General features: G+C 46.6%; 1 protein-coding gene across 11 annotated transcripts in view; it reads left to right on the top strand.

The window, feature by feature from the left end:
* Positions 1-5989: 5989 nt before the first annotated feature.
* Positions 5990-19305, top strand: part of LOC106651589 (forkhead box protein P1-like) — a 140039-nt gene continuing 126723 nt past the window's right edge. For all 11 annotated transcript variants that reach the window (XM_014370156.1, XM_023462220.1, XM_014370152.1 and 8 more), the window contains exon 1: positions 5990-6458. In XM_014370156.1, the coding sequence (XP_014225642.1) occupies positions 6429-6458 (30 nt within the window). In that variant the 5' untranslated portion in view covers positions 5990-6428. The remainder of the gene's footprint in view (positions 6459-19305) is intronic.

Raw genomic sequence — 19305 nt, forward strand, 5'->3', positions numbered from 1 at the left:
CGTCGGCTAATCACCCAGAGAGTAGTGGCGTTTCTCTAGCTTTAATCTATATTTAAGCGCGCGGCGCCTAGTGGACGAGTCGCTGCGCGTCTTTTCGTATATACTCGTTCGCTGCTACGGCACACCGCGCGCCGTTACTGTACACAACAATAACTTTATGAAAAATATTGCGCCGCGCTCGCACGACGTTCCAACGTCAAATAATTAATTTTAGGATGCGCCGCGTTAATTTAGTGTTGTGCTTTTATGTAGGCGAGCAAATAACTGTAATAAAACGGAAGGCGAATGAGAATCGCAAGCTCGGTTCAAGCGAGCGAAATACATTACGAGACATTCGTTCGCCCCGAGTGTGCTCGTGAGCGCTAATGATAATTAGAACGTCAGGACAAATGTATTTTCGAGAGTTGATAATTCTTGTACACGCGCAGGCACGAGTCGAGCGAGCTTTAATAAATTACCCGGCAAACAAGCTCTCGCGCGGGAAAAATGCGAAAAATGTTTCGTCATTCATAGGCAGGGTAGAGCTCTGCCTCGGTCCACGCACGATTATGTAAGAAAACATTGTGCGAGAAAATGCCGCTGGTGCGCGAAATTTCACGGCATCCCACGCACACACGTGTTTGGGGCGAGAAAGAGAGAGAGGAAACCTATACGAAAGATTTATAACTCGAGGCGAGCGGGCGGATAGCGCGCATGCACGCTCGACTTGAGCTTTTCGACGCGTATTAGCTCGCGCGCGTCTTAGCTGCCGAGCTTATATTATAAGAGCAGCAGCAGCCTCTAACTAGCTTTTATCGCAATTTGTTGAACGTTATAAAGGAATTTAACGCTTGTTAGGTGAAAATGAATTATACGACTGGTTTCGCACTTTGCGCGATAAATTCATACGCGAGGCTCGGCCGCAAGCTCGAATACTATCGATTAAGTTGAAAAAATGCACGCCTACATATATATCTGTGTGCAGCGGCCTCGAGAAATTTATTCGTCTAGTCGAGCGTGAAGAATTGTATGTGGTCAGGAGTGTGAAATTTAAATGAAAGCACAGGCACACGAGCACAGTTTCGTCGCGCGAACACGCATAAATACACCTAAGCAAACGGTGGTGCGCTAAACGAGTTAAATAAGTTGACTAAGTAGGAGCGGTGGCGCCACGGGCTAACCTGCGACAGAAACACACACAGATAGAGAGCGAAATATTAAACAGACTTGTTTTCCCGTAAATCAGTTAGGAAATTTCGAGCTACGACGACTCTCAAGGAAAGGGTTGAAAATCCCCTTTACAAAATCTCTTCTGACGCACCCTCGCGCAGACCACCACCTTTTGGGATACGTATTATGCCACGCTGGCCAGTCTGTAACGGAGAATAGGAATTCTTCAGACACGACCTTTTTCTCTAACAAACTTTCTTGTTTTTGCTCGCAGAGGTATGCGCGTTACTCGCAATTGAAACAAATAAAAGAAACAACGAGCACAACGTTGTTGCTCGCTTTGCCTCGCTACATATTTCACGCTTGATATACCCGAGAAACATGGCCATCCTAGTCAGCTATCCTCCGAGTCATTCCTCTAGTGGGTGTACAGCTCTTCTTAATGTCGATTGAGTGTAGAGTTGTCTTCGCGTCTCAAGTACCTCGTGTCGCGGGCTTAAATCCTTTAAGACCTGCGAAACACCCTTCTAATTCCTCGCTTCGTCTCGGAGCTGCGCCGTGTTCTCGACTCGAGAATCCCATTTAAATGCGTGACTAATGTCTCGGCCGCAACCAAGCATTGATTATTTACTATGCAGCTTCGGTGGAGGAGATTTTGTTTTCATTTACGGGCTTCTCTGTCTTGACACAAATCGAACGCGGTGCATGAAATGAAAAAAAAAGAGACACTATGATAATAATAATACGTTTGAAATTCAAGATTGGAGGAAAAATTACGCATACGCGCGATATTATAACCGATGTAACGTAAGCATCAAATACAGACAACGAGAAGAGTAAAAATCGCACAGGCATGATACCCATGTCAAAAGGAGAAAAAGGGAATAAATGCAGGAACGAGATAGAAGCGAGCGAATTAATGACGGGACTCTGTTGCTCAACACAAAAGGCCAGCAGCAGAACACGAAATCTTTTTTTCCTCTCGCTCTTTAGCTTTCTCTCTCTCGCTCTTGCTCTCCTGCATGCTGTACAGCGGAATGGACACACCGGTGCATGGACATGGTATTATTTACCCGTATCTGTCAGAGAAAGAGAGGGCCTCTTCGCTGGAATTTTTTCATTGTTCGAAATCTTTTATAATTATCGGACGTTGGCATGATTAAAGAACGGACGAGAAATGGGATCGTACACAACTGCGAGGAAGTTGGATTTGTAAACGAGGTGGCGAACCGAATGAGGACAAAAAAAGGGTAAAATTCGATACAATTGTAACGAGGAGAATAAAGTTTTCTCCTAATTTTTAATACTCTTATACGCGAATGAACTGTTATTCTAGAATTTAATGCGCCGAGCCAAAGCTCAAAGTGCTTTTCCAACGCTTTCCATCAAAGTTTTCAATGAAAAGAAATCATAATTACGCGCTGTGTATTTCTTCTGTTTTTCACTTTGTATTCCCCATCGTTAGATGAGCGCGCAGGCACACACGCATGCCCGAGCGGCTGTCAGGAAACGTGAAACGCAAAAGCCATATACGAGCCAACTACGAGATTTATTCACATATCGTTTCGCTGTTCTACATGTATATGCGCACATCTCTAGCTACGTATTATCTGATCATTTTTATTGCCCCGAATGAAAAGAGCGATGTAACAAATATTGAAATGAATTAGAAAAATTTTTACTTTTTGCTATGAAAATAGTAAGCTCTATTATTACATCAAATGTTACTAGTTGTAAAATTGAGTTGAAGGGAAAAAGTTATTGACGCAATTCCTGATGTAAGAATTAGATTACCATATTACAGAAATACTCGAGTCAATAGTTATTATAGAGTTCGCGACTATGAACATAATTTTCATTTCGATTCTGTATGATAGTGATTAGAGATAAAGGCCCATATCATGGAAGGAAAGGGCCAAGTGCTCGTTGAAAGCAGTAAAGTCGCCGCAAATCCCAGGCTTGACAGTAGGCTCCATTTATACGTATACACTGCGGAACCTCTGGAGTCGCTCGAGGTAAACAAACAGCGAAAATAATATAATTTACAGAGGATTAGAAATGCGCTCGCATAGAGAACGAGCGAGTCGCGCACAAAGAGCTTTTGGAATATAACTGTTTCTCTGCCTTATAATTGATAACTCTACGCTAAAGCACTGTAATCCCCGTTGCCTTTGCCATAATCTTACCTTCTCTATTTTCTTCCTGCGTACAATAATGAGAAAATCGACGCTCGCCCGTTGTGCATGTGTGCCAAAACAATAAATGAAAACAGTTTGTGAAACACGGCGTCGAAGCGAGAGTAATAATTCAGCGGGGCAGGGACATTCATAGAGTTCGATAAAAGTACGAGAGTGTAAATACAAACTTCGCCTCGAATCAAAAAGCGATTGACAGGTGCTCGAGAGATAGTAGCAGCGGTGGAGCGAAATATATGCAGGAATGAAAAATGCATTCGACGCAACACGTACCAGCGCGCGCGTGCAGTGTGTACATCTACCGCCGCCGCCGCCACTATTGCCCTGAGTGTTTGCCTTTTTCTTTTATTTTTTTTTCCGCTCGCCCTCCTGTTGTTCTTTGCCTTGCGCGCCTACACGACCGTTCGTATTAACATGCATATTGCACTTTTTTCCATCTCGTCGCCTAAAGCAAATATGCGCGCACGCATATCTGTGCGTTTCCATTCGAATCGTAATTTTCAGTATAATACATTGTAATTCAATTAAAGAGCGAATAATCAAGCCGCAGTCGAAATAACATAGGTGAAAACATCAAAGAATCATCTCATAAATCAGTCAACTCGAATCCAATCAAGCCATTGAAACGTCGGTCATCAAAACTCTGCAGCTCGTGCGCGCTGCACACAAACACCTATGGGCAACATTTTAATCCGTCATCGAGACTCAGGTGACTCATATCGCTGGATAACAGGAGGGTAGCAAAAAAAAAGTCAGCCTACAGTAGTACATTTGGCCGTGGCGCAGAGAATGCCGCGCTGGAAAATCCTCGCGGCGCTGTGTACGCGTATACGCATTTGGCAACAGGTGGAAGTCCTCTCATCCTCTCTCTCCGGCTCGGCTCTTGTGTATCTGCGAAACATCGGCCGGACACGCGCGCGCGATCGCCCGTTGACAATCTTTTCGATGCCTGTAACCCAGCAGCCTCGTATAAATATACAAGCTCGGTCGGAGCACAAACAATTTGGATTGTAGTCGCAGGCGTGTGTCGTGGTTTTTTGCCTGCATAGACTACTCTGTACGTGCTATACACACGTATCGAGTGCGAGAGTCGCGCATTGTTTTGTCGAGCGGCATTCATATCTGCACCGACGCTGCGCAGCGATAGTTTACCAATAAAACGGCTTTAGTGGCCTCGTTCTAGCGCCTGAATTATGCCGTGGTTTGTTTTTCATTCCAAGACTGGCAATTTCGCTCGCGCATCTACACAAACGCCCGCAGCGACACGCGTTCATTGACGTTTCGTAAACGATTGTTTACTTTTCCGGTAAACTTTTGCAAACTTTTGCCAAGTTCACGCGAGTCGTTGGTGGCGTTGCGCGATACACGCATCAAAGTCCCGACTCGCGCCGCGAGTCAGTTTCAATACAACGACGCGAGCTTGCAGGCGTCTAAAAGTAGCCAAGACCGTCTCTGTCACTCTGGCCACGCATGTGTAAGGAAACTCACCGAAGCCCTTTCGAGCCTGCGTACGCCATTGTAATGGACTCGGACTCTTTGTCTCGCGAGTGTTGCTTTGTCGTCTGTCGCTTCTGTAGCTGCCTCTATGTGTGCCTGTGTACATATGCTCGCTACGCGTGCCTCTCGTCTGCTGGCCTTTTTCCGGACGTCGACCGCGATGCACTGGCGGCTTCGAGGCGAGCCTGGCGCATTCCCATTTATTATTTACAATTTAGGTTAAATATTTCGCCCGATGAATTACGCAAGAGAGAGGCATAGTAGAGAGTCGCTAAACGCGCTACGTGCGCTGGCTCACCCCTCGGCGAAATCCATACTTTTTTCATGCAGTAGCTGCTGCTGCGCGCGCGCGCGCGGCAAAAAATAAACTGCGCCGGCTGGAAATTATATTAAAAAATTCAACGCAGCCACGCACCGAATAGCTATGATTAACGTGCGCCGTATCGTCGTACACTCTCGCTTCGTCTTATATGCGTATATAATCTCGATGCATCCGCAACGAATTCAACGCACATATTATTTTGTTATACACAGAGAGTTTTTGGGCCGCTCCTCTCGCCCGCGCACGAGCTTCGAACGTTGCGACGCGCGCACAAAAGCTGCAATCGACTCACGCGGATTATTATTAATTCACTTGTACATGCGGTGCGGGCAAAATATAGACAAGTATACGGCAGGGCGTGCATCGTATAAGAAAGAAGTGTCCGAGAATAAAGGAGAGAAGCTCGCTCGAAAGCTCACCGTTGTCGTCCCAGAGCTGGCTCAGTGAGCAAAGTGCGGAATCGGATGTATAAGCGTCCTAGAATCTAGCTCCCTCTCGCAGCTCGACAGGTCTCTCGAGTAAGTGGCGTAGTGCTAGGTCTCTCTCTTTCTCTCGCTCTCTGCGTATATACGTGTGGTGTGCGCCGACTCCGCACCGCGTGTTTCTCTCTACACTTCTACAGTCATAGCGGAGTCGCGCAGAGAGAGCAGAAAGCTGCCGCCGCGTGCTAGCCTCTGCTATATCGAGTTCGCGCGCGCCACTACTACTACATACCGCATAGAGCCCGAAGTAGAGGGGTTAGGGCATATCTATACCAGCGCGCTAAGAGTGAGTGAGAGAGAGAGAGAGACATCACGAAGTATAGTACTGAACAGAGTAGCTGGCACGCCGCCGAGCAACACAGTCGTGTTAGACCGGCGCGTATCATATCTAGCTGCAACGTAATAGTTTATTGACGATCGCGCACTTCGCGACGGCAATATTAAAATTCGTTGTGCAAGAAAAAAAAAACAAACAAACTGATTATGACGTACAAAGACTTGGACACAGTGGACATGTAAAAATTTTGAGCGGTGCGCGCACACTGCTGCACGTTGACGCGCTTACGGTCAGCAGGCTCGAGTGGACACTCGTTGTATTTGGTACGTTAAAAAACCAAACGAAAGCAGAGGTGGATCGAACGCACGCGTGCTCTCGAGGACAAGAGGAAAAGAGTAAAAAAGTAACGAGCAATCGGAAGCAAAATAGAGGAAAAGACGATTGCCAATAATTGGACGAAACATTTGAGGCGGAAAGGGAGGAGGAGGCGGACGTCAACGAGGAAAATGCTGGAACCCCGTTGGAGACCAGTGCAGGTAGTGGCTTTTTACAACTGCTCGCCTTTATTCGCTTTCGTTTCGTATTATTGCACCTCGACTCGTCTTAACGCGTGGCAAACAAATCGATACATGCTTGCGCGCCTGTATAATGCATGCGAGAACAACACAGTTTACGATATAACTAACGCCCAGTTTTACACATGCATATTTACGTAAAAATTTATTATTTATCGGATGCCTTGTTGCTCGTATTTAACAGTTTTTATTTCAATTTTGAGCTCGAACAACGGAGCAGTACTGCGAACTAGATGCTAAATCGACTATAGCATAGACGCTTTCCTCGCATGCCGTTTACCATTTTATATAACATGTATAAATGTTTTATAAACAACCCTCGATGCTTTTGACCTTATATTGTTTTGTCTACTTGTTACAAGTCTATAATATCAAAGTAATCTCTAGCACAACTGAAAATTATAATTTGGGAGTAATTTTTTTTGTTACGCGTGTAGCTAAATATTTCTGGGAAAACTATGCAATTTTAGTACCAATGGCTAGGGGAGCATCATCACCTGTATCGCTCGCGAACTCACGAAACAAGGAGCGTAACATAGTTCTAGGCGGATATGTGTGTGCGTGAGTGCTTGTAAGAGGTCGGAGGAGTGACTCGGTTATCATTGTTATGATATGCCCCGAGAAGGCGTGACCCAAAAAGGAAAGCGAGCCAGAGGTGGGGGAGTCGCAACTAGATGCAACCCTTGCTATCCTACCACTACAACTATTCCTCTACGACTCCCTCTTTCTCCTTCCTCCACCTTCTTCGTGCTCCTCTTTCCATTTCGGTCCGCGAGAGGTATAGAGCGAGCACCGGCGGCGGAGGTGATACTGCTGCTGCCACTACCGTGTGAGCCAACGAAATCGACCATCGTCGGAGCTTTCGATACAACTGATCGTTTTCTCGCAAGAAAAACATTTCGTTTTCTTCGAGGTTTCAATTGTCTAAAGTATAATTTTTTGAAGAGTTAACATTTTTTTACCGGCCAATATGATTGAATTTCCGCCTGACCATGTCTCGAGCTGCAACTAGGCTACTGCTTTATTCCTTGGACGCAATCGACTGCGTCAAGAAAATCGACAACAAGCCGATGACCGCCATTTGTATGTTTGGTCCCAGCTTGGCCTTTTTCTTTTCCGCGCAGTTGTTCCGAATTGCAAAGCTCGTAGTTTTCTCTCCGTGTGCGTGCTCGGCACACGCATAGAGCGCGATATGAGAAAGAGGAGAGATAGAGAAAAGTCGCTCTTCCCCGACGGCGTTCCCGGGCAGAGCCCCACTTCCGAAATTTCAAAGTGATCGAAAGACTCCACCCACCAGCCGGCGTGTGTGTGTGTGTGTGTGAGTGCAGATCTCTTGGTCCGCGACTTGGTCTGTCCCGGGCAGCAGCAACCACACCTTTAACCGTCGAGCAGAGTGGAGTGTGCTTTTTCTCTCCGTCTCTCTCTTTCCCTCGCTTTTCCTGTTCACCTATAGCCAACACTATCACTCACTCCTCTAATAAGCCTCTTTGCCTAGATAACGTAGAACGCGAATAAATTTTCGTTACCAAAAGCTCGATCGAGCTTGCGCAAGCCCAACTAATTGTAAATAAATAAACATTTTGGGGAAATGAATGTTTAGATCGCGACACATGCACGCTTTGGCTCGCTTCTGTTTGACCAGTAGGCGAGCCACGTTCAAAATATGCCGAAATTTCGAGAAAACATAAATACATGTACGCGCATACGTATGTTTGTAATCAATGAGCTTGCAAACGCGAATAAACACGATCAAACTCGTCGGGAGTCGGGCCGTAGGCTGCGTTGCCTCGAATGCACTACACACGAACATAATCACATAATGATGCCGGCGCATGCCTCACTCGACTCCGACATAAACGAAACGACAAATTATTGACAAATCGTTACAAAACTTTGATTAATATATAGTCAGGCAGCGGCTGTAATGTTGCCCGAAAAATCATGTCAATCCGAACTCGATTAGCGTTACAACGCGCACACTTGAGAGAATTCGTATCGATATCAGCGGCATTTCCACTTGTAGTGTGCGCGACACCAGGCTGTGTAACCCAATTATCTTTTTTTTCTTTTTTCACTTTTTTGTGTTGCTTTCTATAATCCATACAAGCACTCGTCCCAATTTCAACGAAGGTAATAATAACAAGCAGACGCGTAGAGGACAAAAGCCGATGTGCTCGAGGTAATAAGCAAATATCGCACACCTTGCTGCATTGTGTACAGAATCGCTATAAGGCTAGGAAAACGAGGCGGCGACCCCGATCGAACAATAATCCGGACAAACAATAAAAGCCTGAGATTATCGGGCCTATCGGCGAGGAGGTAGCAGTCTCGCAGGGCAAGCTTAATAAACAAGCTGGGTAAAAACAGTGCAGTATAGGAGTGCAGTACAGGCAAGGGGAGCCGTAGTAGATGCTCGTGTCTCTTTGGCGCGGCGTCATCAGAGGCCGCAGTCGCAAGCCCCGGAGCACCGAGTCGAAATTGACGCGCGCAACAAGCAGACAGATCGGAGCGAGAGTCAAGCTGAGCAAGAGAGCACGATGATTCGCATGGACGCGCTTACACGGCTCGCTCTCTATCTGCACCTAAAATTGTCAATATACGGGACGGCTGTAGACACAACGAGCGAGCCCCGTGAGCACGCTGGAGCGCGTCGATCGCCGATCATCGCCACGCATGATCGTCGTCCGGAACGGGAGGGGGGGAGGACAGCCGATTTCCTCCGTTCGCATGCGGGTATTATTTGGCCAAGCCTTTCGTCTTGCCCTCGAAAGGATCACGAAAAAGTGCGAGTTTCGTGGACGCCGATGAAAAAACAAACTGCGTCGTCGATAGGACGACTGCAGTCGTCCGTCATCGGCAACAGGAGCAGCGGGATTTATATACATTGTACGCGAGTATAGGCCTTGCGGTGTCACCTACAGGGCGCATAACGAGAGCTAACGCACGTACATATATCGAAATATATGTAAGCCATGCATAGCGGCGCGGTGGCCTCTCCGCTTGATGTTTGAGTTTCGCGGTTCTATCATGAATCAATTACAGCGTCCCTATGTTCCGATGTATACGCGGCGGCTGTACTGTGTATAGACACGGGCGCTGCTGCTGTTGCACACGAACAGCCCGAGAATACATTGCGAACTCGGCGCAATGTATAAACGAGTAGAGTGAGAGAGAGAGAGAGAGAGAAAGGGGTGATGCGTCGGTGGCGATGATTGTGCTCGGCTGTGTGTAGAGGCGTATGTACGAGCTGCCGACGAGGGCTCGAGGTTTGTATTATGTCATCAATACCATTTGAATGATTGAGTTGAAAGGGTAAAGATAGACATGGATCGTTGGCTCGGCTCGAGCGAAAAACGAGCACTTTTTGATAGGCCCGTCTATATAGGCGCCATCGTAATACGGCCTATTGGGCCGTTGACCCAGATTACAGATAAAGGATCAAGTACTTTTTTTCGTGGCTCTCTTTTTCTCCCCGGCAAATCGAGTCGATCGTGGCGAGCAAATGCGTACGTCGTATGCATCGTGTACGCGCGTCGATTATGCCATCAATAATAAATAAACGTAGGGGATGGGTCCATCGTAGCGATGTAATCAATAAGCTCGATGTCGAGTGACGCGCGACGCTGACGCGGCGGCTATGCATGCATACTCTATGGGTATGCATCATAGACACCGATACACGCGTAGTACGGAGGCGCGTTATGTTCGCGCCTACTTGAAATTTCACGCGCGGACGATGCACGTGGCTATACGTACTGTCTATGCAGGATCGTTCGCGCCAGGATCGTAATTTGCAGAGACGAGCCAAAGCTCGTGGACGCGCGTCGTGTAGCTGTTATTTTTGATTCGCAGCGCGTTAATTGAGCTGTCCTGCGCCCGTCCGCCTCGGCTATTCTACGATGGCTTTGATTGTCGCTGCGCAACGCGCGATCCCGCCTGCGATCAAACAAAAGGAGTTTTTGCAAGATTTATCGTGAGAATTGATAAGAATCGATCCAACAATGATTTTCTCGTTTATTGCGGATAAACATTAAATATGAAAAATCGGTACTAACTAGTTACTGTGTGCTATAGTATTATATACTATAGCATAATATTGACGTCACGTATACAAAGCGGCAGTAAATGCAATAAATGTCTTATCGCGACTTATTTATTAAACTAGCTGAAATGAATAACTTATGAGCTCGAGTTTTTTTTTCTACCAACAAAGCGTGTCATCGTATTCGCATGATTCATTTAAAAACCTAAGACAGTTTTCGTTATTCAGAAAAACTTATTGCAGTTAACATTTCTAGAATCGATTTCTTTAACTGTTAATCGTGTTCAATAACATTTAATTTGAATTTCAAAGTATAAAAAAAATATTTTTGAAAGCTCGCCGATGGAGAGGGAGAATGGAGAAAATAAAAGAAGGAAAAGGAGAATTTTCATCAATTAATAGGATAGAAAAGTATCGTTGAGCTATCAAGCTCGGCTAACTCGTTCGATCGAGTTTGCTAAGTTGGCCAAAAAATCCTCGCCAAGGTTGGCAGTCGCGGCTCATGCCTCTAGCTGCGGAGAGGTCTTAGCCGCGCGCGCTTACCCGAGCACAATTGATATACGACTGCATAGGCGGCCGTATTATATACAAGAGCAGCAGTCTAGCGGTGCATGCTATGAGCGACATATAATCGTCGCGTTCGGCGCTCACGACAAACATCCAATATATCATGTTGTATACGTGCATTCTTGCGACTCGCCGATAATATCGTCGTCGCAGGGCTGGCGTTATCAGTTCGCCGCGACCAGTTGCGCAGTGTGCAATTAGACCGCAGCTACACGTCGTCTTTGACGAGAGATCTAGAGAGTGCGACAGTAGTAGCGACCAAACCCGTATAGCGCATTATTTCTAAGCTTCGAATCGTGCACACTCGCAGCGGCTTCAAATGGTTTACTCAAAAATAGCCTTCGCACCGTAGATCCCCGTGGATTTCGGCGTTCTCTCTCACTCTCTCTAGGCGGCCACTAAACATAGAGAGCGAGAGAGTAGGCTCGGTACTGCAGTCGCGACCAATTTCCTAGTGCGATCCAGGCTTGCGACACACGAGCTAGCACATTATATAGTGCAACGAGAATCAAAAACCAAGATCAGATAGAGAGAGAAAAAGTGCCAATCACTACGGCTCCGCGAAAAGCCAGAAAGATCGCTTCGAAGACGCGGCCGCAGCAGCAGCGGGCCTGGCAGTTCGGCCGGGTCTTGGTGCGAAAAACGCAGCTAGCCAGAGCTATAACGCAGGAGGCGTCGCGCCTCCTCAAGCGCAAATCACGAGTCAGGGGCTGGGTCGTCTTCAAAACCCTGACTTTCTACGAGCGACCGCTGCGTATCATGTGCTTCTTCATCGGCTGGCGCGAAGGTGGTATCAAAATTCCCGGCTTGTAGGAATCGAGGCCCACCGTCGTCCCGCAGCGTCGTCGTCGTCGCCCATAATTCGTACGCTCCGTTGCTCGACCAGCGGCCCGGAGGATGGCATCGATTTTTTTAAAGGTACCTAAATCTTTCATTTGGCCTCTATATGCATCTGGGTATCGTCGTCTATCCGATTTCCTCTTCACGCCTCGGCTACGACGCCTCGAAACGGGATTCATTATCTTATCTCGCGCTCGCCCGATGTCGACTCTTGAGCTGTCTAAAGCCAACTCTTTTTTTGTCACAATCGTCTCTTCGACGTCCAACTCATCATCCATCGTGTCAGCTGGTTTTCCGATTCCATCCAGCATTGAAAATTCACTCTCTCGCTCTCTCTCTCTCTCTCTCTCTCTCTCTATCTTTCTCGGCTTACAAGCCCAATTGTTACTCTCGTACGGCTGAGATATTTTTCCGATCGCCAAGTTTATCTTTCTCCGTCGCATCAAAACTCGTGTGTTTGTTGAATCTGTTATTTAGCGATAACAAATTGTTTGTACTTGTGGCAGTTCTGAAAATACTTCGGTCGTGTGTTGATAGATTGTGCGAGCCGTGCGCTTCTCTCGTACATAGCGACGATCGCAGCGATCGCGAGCTACAACGCCAACGTTTATAATCTAATATTATAACAAGGGTGACCGGTGCATACACACGCACACAAGCACGTGACACAGTTGAGCTGCCGAGCAGCAGCCGCCGTGTATGCAGACCTTGAGCAGTGATTTCCATGCGCGTCCGCGTATCATCGTCGTATTGCACTCGGCAGCAGCAGCAGCAGCAGCAGGCAGTAGCCACCGTCGCCGTTAGCGCAGATAATAATGCACGACTAGTCTACTTTGAGAGTCAGAAGCAATTTTCGCCCTTCAACTCGTCTCTCGTTCGCGCGAGCGTGTGTGCGTGTGTGTGCGTCGGCGCGCGCGGATACTGCAACGGTCAATTTTCATAAATATCCTACAATGCCTGACACACTTTAAGCGATATTTTCTCGAAACTCTTTGCTATGTACTGCTGCGACAAAGGGTTCGTAGCGAGTGAGTTGCAAAATGTACCAGTGAATGCATAAGAGCGGCTCGTTTCATTATATTTACTAATGTGCGGCATGTTTTATGTATGGAATCGTTATCCGAGGCTCGACTCACGCGGACACGGCCAGAGCCACGGGAGCAGCATCGAGCGAGAGATCGCGAGCACTGCTACGGAGCGCACACCGCATACATACGAGTGGCCACGTCAAGTGCAATAATTTTGCGCAAGGCTCGAGCTGTGTGCGAAAACAAAGCGAACCTCGAGCGAGTCGCAATTGGCAATATCATCGCTCGACGGCAGAGCTACTGCTGCTCGTCGAGAGTCGCGTCTATTTCGTAATGGAAACAGCGGAAGATCCCAATGTATATTTCTCTATCTTTCTAGGCCTAATTACAGCGCTTGTGTGACGATAAGTGATTTACGCACGCTCGAGTTGTAAGCGACCGAATACACCTACGAGCGTGTAAACCGTTTTAGGCGCAAGGGGCATTTTTGCCAAATAATTAAATTAATCGTCTTGGTGCTATTTATTAATATAATTGAGACGCGGCGTCCGGAATAAATAAATTTTGGTAGCGCGGTAAATAAGTCAAGAGACGCGCGCGCCACGAGCCATAAGTCAAACGCGCCTTTAGTTCCGATCTGCGCGCTCGCGAGATATATCATCCGAGAAATTGCTCGGCCGCAAGCAATTTATTAATATTTATTCGACTAAACAAACGGTCAGCTTGCGGCTTACTCGGGCTCTCCTTATTTATATCGCTTAATTCCACGGAAATGCCGCTCGTGAATTTCGGAGCTGCTGCCTGGCGGGCTCGAGACCGCACTCGGAGAGATTCGTCACACGAGCGGAGAGCGAATAGATGCTACATAGATAAAGCCTATATAGGCGCTCGGGCCGCGCGCGCAAGTTCCATTAACGAATCAACTCTGTGTACCACCGACGAGTAATCGCGCATTATATGTACCGAGCAACAAATGGGTCGGACGCGCTGCAGAGCTATCCAGCGGCTTTTTTTCTTCTCGCTCGCTGGCTGCATCGATCTCGTGGACGATCGATCGCCGTCGAAATCGCGATCGCGCGAGCTCGAAAAGACGACCAGCCAATGCGTTCTCAAACGAGTCGAGCTGGCTCGAGCTTGGACCGACGACGCGTGTGTCCGTATTGCGAGCGGCCAGCTATGTATGACACGAATCTCGCGCGCGCGTATATCGCAGCAAGTGACGATGATGAGCAACGACTGTTGCTGCGCGCTACGAAAACGACGACGTGGCTACGTATAATGCAGTGCTGCTGCGTGCTGGGGAGAGCATGATATAACCAATGCCATCCTGTGTGTGATCCGTTTAGCTGGCAATTTTGCTATTTACCGCCGCAAGCTCTAAACGCGCAGCTGTGTACCGTATGCATGTATGTGTGCCCGAGACACTACTAGTGCCGCATCACGTGCATCGTGCACAGCTACGAGTGTGTTGTGTGCACGCAGCTATTTATAGCGGCTAACCTGCGGAGCGCACGAAAGCTCGGGCGACAGAAAATCGACAGGAAATTCGAGTGATTTTTCGAGGAAAATTTCGCGTGCCAGCACGGGGGGACGCCTGTGGCAGCGCGAGGATTCAGTCAGTCGAGGTCAACGCGTTCAACTATATATATAACGTACGGCTTGGCATATACATAGATTTTTGTGCTCGTATCTACGTACACATACAGGAAGCCAACAATCGTCTTCGGCCATTATCCTAGATATAGAAGTAATTCGCGCAATTCGACGCGCAGCTCGTAAATGCGGTACACGCACAGCTGCACACACGTGTAAACTACAATTCACCGCAAGTGCAACTGCGTATATTAAGCGTAATATCAGCGCAGCTCATGTAAAATAGCGCGCAAATAGCCCAACAGCGCGATGCAACCCACGCGCGCTTCGACGCGTTTCGCAAGCTCGATATTTTAACGTTTGCCAATCTGTCGTTGCGACGACGATGCCTGCATTGCGCGAGGTGCGCGCGTATCGAAAAATCAACGCCTCGAGAGAGTCGTCACCTCAGCAACGAAGCAAGCAAGCCACGAGCCTGAATGAGCCATTGATGCAGCCAAAGCGAAGTTACAGGCACAGCCGAGAAAAGCCATTGCATTACGCTATGAGCCGATGCGCGCATACACGTCTATGGCAACTTCCCCTCTCGCGCTCGATTATTAATAGTTTTCCGAGTCTTTCACGAGAATAGAAGTTTCGTATATATTGTGTGTGTGCCGTGGACTTTCGACGAGCGCCAAATATGTATCGAAACTGCGCGAAAATGACCTTCTAAATTCGGCTCGTGTGTCCACTGCAGCGCCGCGCGTTGATTTGCGCCTCTTCATCCGTACGTGTGCTATATTACACACACGTATATAATACGTAAACTTCACTGGCCACGATTTTACGCCCTGCTTTGTCTTTCATAAATTACAAGCGCGGACGAGGCATTTTTTTCTTTATATTTATCGCTGCTGCGACGCCGCCGCCACCTCCTTCTCGATGCATTTGTCACACTTGGACGATCTCCCCATCGATATATTTTTTCGCCCGGCTCTCGGCAAAAAGCACTTGGCCTTTTTATTTATCGTACGTATATATATACCTCTTACTTCTCCCTCTCGCGAAAAAATGTACACCGCTTTCATTTGGGCGCGCCTCGGTCATTGATCATTATTTGGCGTCGCTGCAGCTGTATTATAATGCGCAGGTTAGAAAGAGCTCGGCGCGTACAATAGCTCTACTGCTGCATTTTCGTGTGCGCGACGAGTAGGTATATATAAAAGCTGAACTTGCGTCCGTCGCAAAGTTATGTACACTGTCATTTGTAAAGACACACACACGAGCTGCCCGATAGTTTTGATGTGTCTCGAGAGCTGTTTATACATACATGGGTCGATTATTTCCGCGCGAGACATTCGTCTCCGAGACTCTGCCCAAGTTAAAGAGATAAATAGCTTTTGTATTATTATTCTAGTTCGATCGTGTATACACACAAGCCCGTGCAGTGCCCACATGCACACGTGTTATGTAATATTGGCATCCTTTCACATGCATTATTATATACACACAGACGCAGTACACTCTAGATTCGCGCCAAGCCGTACTTTAATGGTCTCTTCTTGAAATCGTACTTATGATATAAAATAACGATTCCGAGCGTATCAATTATTATTATTTTAGAATCGAAATTTTCTTCGTGTAAAAATAATAACGATATTAATAATATCGATTGTTTCGCTACACACGTATTTATACACACACACACACATACATACGAGTATCATACGTTAAAATAATGATCACTGGTATATTTTCAATTATGGACATATCGTTATGCGCTCACGAGAATCCGTCGCTCGAGTACAATAATAGCCTTGTACGCTCGTGATATATATCATAATAAGAATGTCTCTGTCTGTGCGCGCTAGGCATTGAAGTACACAGAGAGGCGCGCAGGCACGGGTGCGCGCGCGAGGCAGGGGTGAACGAGGGAAATCGCGACGCGAATAGATCGTGTAATTATTTTTTCAGCCGCCGTTTGATCGCCCACCCGCGCGCAGCATATAGTATATACCTGCACCCTTGAACCGTGCCTTGTGGAGAGAAAGAGAGCGAGAGAGAGAGAGCCTGAATTTGTTTGTTGTGGTTTTCTAGAGAGACTAAAAAATACTTATCCAGCGTGACCAGTTTTTCCTCATTGTATCATCCCTTTTGTTTTTTCGTGGAGCGTGAAAGAGACAACTGTTGACTTGGAGATCGAGCTTTTTTCCCCCGCGTATTATGTACAGACAATAAGCTTCGGGATGACAATGTCCCGCGTCACAGATAGACACCGAAATGATTCGCGCGTTGTTTTTTCGCAACTTGGCAAGTCTGTTTTGCTCTCGTTGTCTTTTTCGCCGAGTGCCACATTCATTAAAGCCCGCTGTAGGTCTGCAAAGTGCGCGTATGTTTGCTGTAAGCGTGTGAAAACGAAAGAGAATAGATCGCGAGTATCGTGCATGCACACGCTCAACATTAATACGCTTTTGCTATATTTACGCGCAAGCTCTATGGATATGATTTATTATTTCGATAAAACACTCATTCTTTCTTTCCTTTACATAAGTTCATTTGCTTATTCACAGGTAAGTCAATCCTTCTACATGGCTAAATGTAAAAAAAATGTTCGGAAAACGTAGCACAGGTAAGATCAAGCTTCAGTGGAAAATATCTTTGACATTCGTCACGAGTGATTCACGTTTGTGCAACAAAAGCTCATAATTTGAGCTCGGGACAATGCGCAAAAGATGGAGAGGTGATTCGTGCGTGCGGAATATTGATTAAATTAAGGCTCACTGACAAAAGACTAGCTAAGTAATACATATAAATAGCAAAAGAGAGAGAGAGAGAGAGAGAGAGAGAAAGTTGTTAAGCGACCATTAAGAAATAAATGAATTCATCTTATTCTCCGAGAGCGAGGCCAAATGCCCTTCGGAAACATCTTAAACTGCACGCACGACTTTCTATAATTGGCATTATAATAGGCTATGCAGTGCGCTGCCTCTGACGTTAAGTCTCGCGAACAATGAGAGCTATTATTCCGTATGAGACTCTCGGAGCTTTTTACCCTTTCGTTGCCGCGCTCGCTTCTTTTTCTTTTTTTATATCCTTCGAAGAATATCAAACTGATAGTTCGATCGATGAATTTTATATAGACCAACTCGGACATTATTTCTAGTTTAATGATTTACGTTTTAATTAACAGCTGCAGAATTTTAACACGCTTAAGCACTTTACTCGCGCGTAAGCACTCGAGACGCGAGGGAAAAAATCGCAGTCAGTGCGAGTCACCAATTAAAAGAGTCCGCGCAACGGCATCTTCGTGAAAAGTTGATGAAAAAAAAGAAAAGAAATGAATTGTTTTGTCAATCAAGCAATCGAGTGACTTTTGACTCGCAGCCGCGGAATGAAAAGGGCAGTCAGTCATCGAAGTCGTCTAAAATTTACTCGTTTCATTTAAGTTTAGAAGCTGTAAGTGTGCACATATAACTATAGCGACGATCGAGCGAGACCCTTTTACCGGCCGCAAACACGGAATGCATTATTTATTGCGTGGACGGCTCATCGGTTTCTCGGTTGCTGCTGCTGCTTCTCTCTAAAAGCTGAAAGAGTTGGGAAAGCAGCAGCCCTTGCTAAAAGAGGTTGAGTAAGTGCCACTTACTCGAGAAATTGACTTGCTTCGATTTTCTTTCCCTCCGTATACTCCCATTTATATATATGTGCGTGAATTTCTTTGCTTCACGCGGGCTCGGCTAATGCCTGTTTATTTGTGCCGTACGCTCGATGATTGTGCGGTCGAAAGTTTTCAACGCGTCGAGGCGCAAATCATTAATTCATCGACGCTTTGGGAGAACGGGAGAGAAAAAAAAACAACGACGTCGCTCCATTAGGCTAAAGACTCGCGTCGTTACTTACACGCAGTTTTCGCGAGTGCGCGAGAAAAAAAAAGACAAACGCGTACGTCCAGTTGAAAATGTTCAATGCGCTAATTACCAAAAGTCCAGCGAGTACATCGTTTACGTACCGAGGACAAACGGCAAGAAAGATTTTTATTTTCGGGAAATTAGTCGTAAGGGCAGAGAAAAAAAACAAGATAAAAGGTGCAGATTCAAAAGTAAATCGAATAAACATCTTGGAAGGCACAGTGTTAAAACGATAAGAAAAAGAGAGAGAAAGAGAGAGAGAGAGAGAGAGAGAAGGATAGAGAGTTTGCTCTTTCATTCCTGTTTTCTCACTCGCTTCTCCTGATTTATGTTAATGTTTTTGTCTCACTGGCGCGAAATAGGATACCAAAAAGCGATCCCAGATTTCCTTGGGCTTTTCGCACACATAGCGCGATCTGGATTAACTTAACTGCTATTCTCCATAGCCATATAAGACGAGAGGATGGGGGTTCGGTAATATAAAGGTCGAAAAGGGACGCGATTTAACTCGATCGGTTGCTCGAGAAAGAGAGAGAGGAGAGAGAGCGAAAGTTAGTTTAGAGAAGTTACGCCGAGCTCGCTCGTATATAGAGGCGCACACAGCGTAGAAAGTTATTGTGTCTAGAAAGCCGGAGAGGGTAGTAAGTATTGTTGCGCTCGAGATTTCGGCGCGAGTGCTGCTTCAAAAATTCTCAACTCGTGGCAGGCGCAAGATAAACGTAACAATTTCTTGGGCTTGGGCGCTTTACATTACATCCCGTGATAGCTTCAAAAAGGCCGGAAGAATCGTGTATGTGGCAGTGTGTATAGAGCTACACGTACAAGACCGAGCTAATGGGTAAAGTTTC

This window comes from Trichogramma pretiosum, unplaced genomic scaffold (assembly GCF_000599845.2).
Source record: "Trichogramma pretiosum strain Unisexual culture from Peru unplaced genomic scaffold, Tpre_2.0 scaffold9, whole genome shotgun sequence".
NCBI lineage: Eukaryota > Metazoa > Arthropoda > Insecta > Hymenoptera > Trichogrammatidae > Trichogramma > Trichogramma pretiosum.